The sequence below is a fragment of the Sprattus sprattus genome (assembly GCF_963457725.1).
Source record: "Sprattus sprattus genome assembly, chromosome: 3".
Lineage (NCBI taxonomy): Eukaryota > Metazoa > Chordata > Actinopteri > Clupeiformes > Clupeidae > Sprattus > Sprattus sprattus.
In genome coordinates, this window is record NC_137922.1 from 7,119,549 (window position 1) to 7,125,548 (window position 6,000).

Consider the following 6,000-nt stretch of genomic DNA (forward strand, 5'->3'; position numbering starts at 1 on the left):
AGGTCTGATAGGCTATCCAGTAAATGAAGTCATAGGTTGGTACATACTTGCCTCCTACCTGTTGTAGGTGCGACTCCTTGCCATAGATCTAGTGACTCCGGGGTATGATGGAAGGTCAGTGAAGTAATATCACCCAGGTGAGAGTGGGGCTGCTAAAAGAATATCGTCATTAGATAAGGCCGCACCCCACAGGTAAACACAGCTGTGTGGACATCCTTTACCAAGCCCTCAAACACGAGTGTCGGACTGGTTTTATACAACAGTTTTACAGTAAATATCTGACACTCCACTCGTTGCTAGTGCAGTTAAGCATATTTCGATATGTTGAAGGAATGAAGCATACAGTAGCAGTGTGCTGCCTGATAAATGGATGGCGTGACGTGATCGTGACGTGTCTGTGTCCCCACAGTTCTGCGTGAGGATCGAGAAGAACCCAGGCTTAGGCTTCAGCATCTCAGGGGGAATCAGCGGACAGGGAAACCCCTTCAAGCCCTCAGACATGGTAAGACAGTGAGACAGACGCCTCCACTCCCATCACACCACTGCAGTGCATAAACAACTGTATTTAGGAGAGTCACATGCATTTGCACCTTGTTCCACTAACTGAAAATACCACTTTTATTTATTTCTTTAAACGAGGTCTCCGCCATCGCAAACAAATGTAGCTCTTCAGTTTTTAGCAGAGATGGCTCTCTCTGTATTGCTCAAGAGTTACCATGGAAACATGCTGGTGCAATGCACTGTGTTGTGCGTTAGCCGATGGCGTCGTGTTGTTACCACTGAATGTCTTTACCTCTGCTAAATCATTGTAGCTGTTGAAATGATGCATTGTTGAATTTTGAAATCATACGTTTGAAAAATTTGATTATGCAATCTGAAAACGAGATTGATATAATCAAATGATATATGTATATATACTGTATATTTGTGAGCTCATGAACTATTATAAATATATACATATATATATATATATATATATATATATATTATTAGATGTACACACAGCTGAGTCAAATGGACTGTTCTTCCTCTGTAGTCCGACATGTATGGTATTGTTGTTGTGGACTCTGTGATCGTATTGCACTTTCTGATCCCTACACATTGACATGTTTATACTGGAGAGGCCTCCTTCTCGGGGTATCACATTAAAGGGATAACCACATTCACCACACATTATTGAACTTAATCCATCTTGCTCTATTCGGTTGCTGTGGGATCGTCAGAGACGCGGGATCACAGATGCCTCAAGAGATCCCCGGGTGAACTGTGACGTTGTGCATGGGACAACACGTTGGCCACATTAAGTACAGTGGACTAGGCGAGGCCTCTATGACAGAAAGGATGCGTAGGTGTAGTACTGTACATGCAGATATGTGAGATCATGAACTACTGGTGCATTTAAAATCTCTGCCTTGACATTAAATATTAAGCTATAGCTATGTGACGGCTCTTACAATTGCCCACAAATGACCAAGTAAAGTTAAAATATGAATATCATTTCTTGTTATGAATCCAAAAACACATATATTATTTAAGCTCAATACGTTCTAAATGAGATCATTTGTAGTCTATTCATTTGACTTATTGACATTAGCTTTAACTGCATAATTGATAATAAGGTAACAGTAACATTATGAGTCAAATGGTCATTTCATTTGCAAAGGAACCCTCCAGATTGAAAGGCAAAGATTCTAAACCATCTCCACCATGTGATTCCTAACCTCATATCACTTTTGACTTATAGGGTATCTTTGTTACTAGGGTACAGCCTGACGGACCGGCCTCCAGTGCCCTGCAGCCTGGGGACAAGCTCCTGAAGGTAACTCTGTTCCCATAGCCACCCATCGTCTCCTTGTCTGTGACAGTATGGCTGCCGCCACATCGCCAGCATAGGCACTGCATGTGGCATCATGTGTTGAATGTGTGTCAATCAAGTAAGCATGGGCCTCAGTTTTGACTGTGTCAAACCTCCAACATGCTTGACTTGTATCTGAGTCTAGTCATTCGGCTCAGCTGTTTAGTCTTCACTGTGTGAACAGCTAAGGAGAAATTACTGGATGTCATTGATCTGATGGCATGAGAGATTGTGACTGAACTACAAAAGAAAGAAAGAAAATATTATTTTATTCAAGCTCTCCTCCTTTAACCCTTTGTCCTCAACTATCCTTTCTACCTTTCCGACTTTGCAGATTGAATCTGGTCTTTTTGGGTTTTCAAAGGGCTAATTTGTATGGAGTGTGATACTCAAACACACTGAAATTTGATCTTAGTGGAGCATTTTCATTACCAGCCCCAAAAGAGTTTGCTAAGGTTATAAATGACTAGGTAGATAGTAACACTTTTATTTATAGCAGACATCCCCAGCAGGGACAGTATACACGCTTATTGTTAAAGATTTAAGTGGATGACTGGTAGTAGCTGTGTGGTCCTTGTAAGGTTTCTCTCAGACAATGTTTGTCTATTTCATCAGTCAGCACCCAAAATGTCTGACATTGCAGCCTACCGGAACACGCTAGGCTACATGTGCCCAAATAACTTCATGGGGGGTTTTTCAGATTCCCTATAGTTATTGGCCTGTCTTTTCCTCTCTCGGTACGTTTTCTGTGTCGCTTTCAATGTGTGCCAGTAGAATCCTCTCCCGCCCACATCGTAGCCTGCAAACGCAGGCTCTTCTTCTCTCCTCTCTCTTCACAGATGGAAGTGTTAGCGAGCGGAAGGAACATATCTCTAAAGACCAGCTTCTTTCCACTTTCTCTCCTTAACAGCATGATCTCCTCTTCTCCCCGTTGTGCTTCTCTTTTTTTCTCTCTTTTCCTCCCTCCCTCTCTCCCTCCTTTTCCTCTCCTTCTTTTGACAGTTTGGTGTGTCTTTATCTCCTCTGAGCTAGGCCTGTTCTGCTCCTCCGATGCCTGCTTCGCCCCCTCCACCCCACCCTAAGTCCATTGCAGATTGTTCATCATGTGCTTCGTTCTTGCGTTACAGGCCAATGGACATAGTTTTTTACACATCGAACATGAAACCGCTGTGTCTCTACTGAAGAATTTCCAGAACACTGTGGACTTGGTAATCTTAAGGGAGAGCACAATATGAATTCCTTTTTTCTTTTTTTTCTCTTTTTTTTTTTTTTACCACACCGTGACTTCTGACAAAGAACACAAGGAAAGCTAACCCTATGTGTAACAACGTGTAAACATAATTCTGTCATCCCAGATCTCGGCAGGCTCTGGGGCAGAGATGGCCATGACACGAGCCTGATCTGTTCCACAGCTGGCTATGCATTCACGCACACACACGTCCATACAAACCCAAATGTTTTTACAGAGGAGCAGAGACATTTGCCAATTGCTGGACCAATGGCAAATAGTAGTGCCAAATGTAAAATAGGATACATATCTTATATTGTTAAATATGAACTCCACATATACATAAAACATCAAGCTCAAGTCTAATCTCCTGTCGATGTGACTGCAGAAGTCTCCTCCATCTGTCAGCCTAAGGCTGTAGGTGGGTGCCATTTTTTTCTGCCCATTTCTATGCCTTTCTTCATTTGGTACCTACTTTTCCCTAGTAGCTACTCGTTTCAAACTCAGAGCATGGAAGCACACTGGCGCTTAGAGGTACATTCACCATCAATACTGCCTCAACTTTGTATATGCCTTGTGTAAATACTAACATTTACTTACAAAGATGTGAAAAGATAGGAGGAATGAGTATGAGAGAAATGAAAATACAATTTTCCTATTTTAAGCTTGTGTTCTATTATTACAGAAAAAAAACTATCTGTCCTGTATTATAATTACAGGATCATTTTTTTAATCAAAGTTATTAAAAACAATACTGAACAAGAGCATATATTACAATCCATCTACTTAAACCTTACTGTAAGACGTTTATACCACTTACCCACGCTGCATTGTGAGTCCTAGAATTTTTAGTAAATGTTGAATAATGTATGGGTTTGCACAAATTAGCAGGGGAGAAAAAAGAAATCCCAAAGCAATAGAGCTACATTAATTTATCTGCAATGAGACAACATTTAATTGAGTGGGCTACAGCGCCCCCATCTGGTCCATTTTGGTAAAGAAAGGAGATTTACAGAAAGGTTCACACTAAGTTCTGCTCAGGCAGATGCCATGTTCATTTTTCTTGAGGTTTTGCAAAAACGTTGATACCTCTTTGTGTTGATAAACAAGCCCTTGATTAAAAATTTAAAAAACAGTGCCAAAAGAACTTGCCAAAAGTGCATGTTCATCTTTGAAGAACATTAAACTCTTCAAACTGAGAACATTGTACTCGACACAAACAGAAGTATTTATACAGGGGCAGAATGACTGCATGGATTCTGAAGAGTGGCATCACAGAGAAGGAACACTAAATGTAATCACTGTGATGCAATGAGAACTATCAAATCAAACTGAAATAATTGTGTTGCCCATAGCACTAGGCAACCACGGCCATCTCATCTATTCGGGGAGATCCATTTTAAGCTTTAATGTTACAGCATGCCTACACTTTATGGAAACTGTTTTATTGTAGTTGTTTTAAGACACGTTTCACAGCATGTATATTGCTGGTTTGGGGATTTCTTCACAGGACCCTATATCAAAACTTGATCAATAATGTCGTTTTCATGGGTAAGAAAACTGATCATTATTCTCATGACTGGTGCCACAGCATTCCTGTTGTGAATATGAGCCCCATTGAAAAGTTTTATTTTAAATAATGTAGCAGTAGTTGTGAGAGTTTTTGAACAAATCTGAGCACCTGAAATTGTATTGAAAAGCCCGTCTCCCTCCCCTCAAACATTAACTCCAAGTTAAGCTTGAACTATCAATCGAAATACCAGACACCAAACTCATGTTTGGAAAATATACACTTCAAATACTATTGTGAAAAAGTTTGATAATATAAATATTTTTATTAAATGTTTTCAGGTAATAATTTCTTAAAAAATATATTGATATACTTAGCTTTGCTCAAATTGTGAGATTTTATAAGGTTAACAGGAACAATGTATGGATGAGGAGTATTTAGGACACAAGAAGAAATGCTGTAGTATTCAACATGTAAAATTATTTCTACAGTACATGTGGATTTGTGTCATATAAACATATATATGTATATGAATATACAAAATTGTCATTTTTGTATGTGTTTAAAATACTATTAAATATAAAGCTTATATATGGTACTATTGAGTCTAATTGCAGTATTGATGTAAATACCTGTGAATGAAGACACATGGAGATAATTTATTCCTATAGATTGTGAATGTACACAAAGCTTCTGCAGTGTGAGGATTCCTGGACATGAAAGCTGCTTCATTTGGTTCCTTTTCTTTTTGTGAGTGTGTGTAAAAAGTCATTTTTTTTATCACGAGAAAGAAAAACTGTTCAGTTTAGTTAGGGTGGATTGGGTGACAACCTATCATACTATTTATTTGCACATGCAAGTTTAATCCTTCCAGTTTTATTTCTGAATTAACACAAAATGTGTAATTGATAAAAGGATATATATATATATATATATATATATTTATATATATGCATATATATATATTCTGTGTCTAGAATGCATTTTTCAGATGCCAACTGTACATATTTAAGATACATTTTGTTAATAAAACTTTTGAAAAATGACAAAAAGTTAAATACTGTGCAGCAGATTACAGAGCCATTTTCGGCTTTGGGGAAGTACAGATTTTTCAGTATCTAAGGGGTGTTTTGAATAATGTATGAAAGTCTTTATTGTAAAATTAATAAAACGTCACTATTGTTACCGTTTGTTACACTGTGGTCTTTGAATCAAGTAATACTAATTTCTGCATGTACATACTTCCATCAGATAGACACATGCCTAAAACACATCTAAATTATATAAATAACCTAATGTTAATATGTCAATATTTAAGATAAGCCTTCATCCTAATAATGATGAGATTGAGATTATTTTCTACCAATCTGACATAACAAAACACATACCATAATGTTGTTCAACAGA

The 6,000-nt window shown here is 38.2% G+C and overlaps 1 protein-coding gene across 1 annotated transcript in view; it reads left to right on the forward strand.

Annotated features, from left to right (window-relative positions):
• The window catches only part of lrrc7 (leucine rich repeat containing 7), a gene marked incomplete at its 3' end in the record, with an annotated part of 58,489 nt that extends 56,652 nt beyond the window's left edge, over nt 1-1,837 (forward strand). Inside the window, exons 25-26 of the mRNA XM_080833776.1 lie at nt 410-502; nt 1,745-1,837. Coding sequence (XP_080689902.1) covers nt 410-502; nt 1,745-1,837 — 186 coding nt within the window. The remainder of the gene's footprint in view (nt 1-409; nt 503-1,744) is intronic.
• Between the last annotated feature and the right edge of the window lie 4,163 nt (nt 1,838-6,000).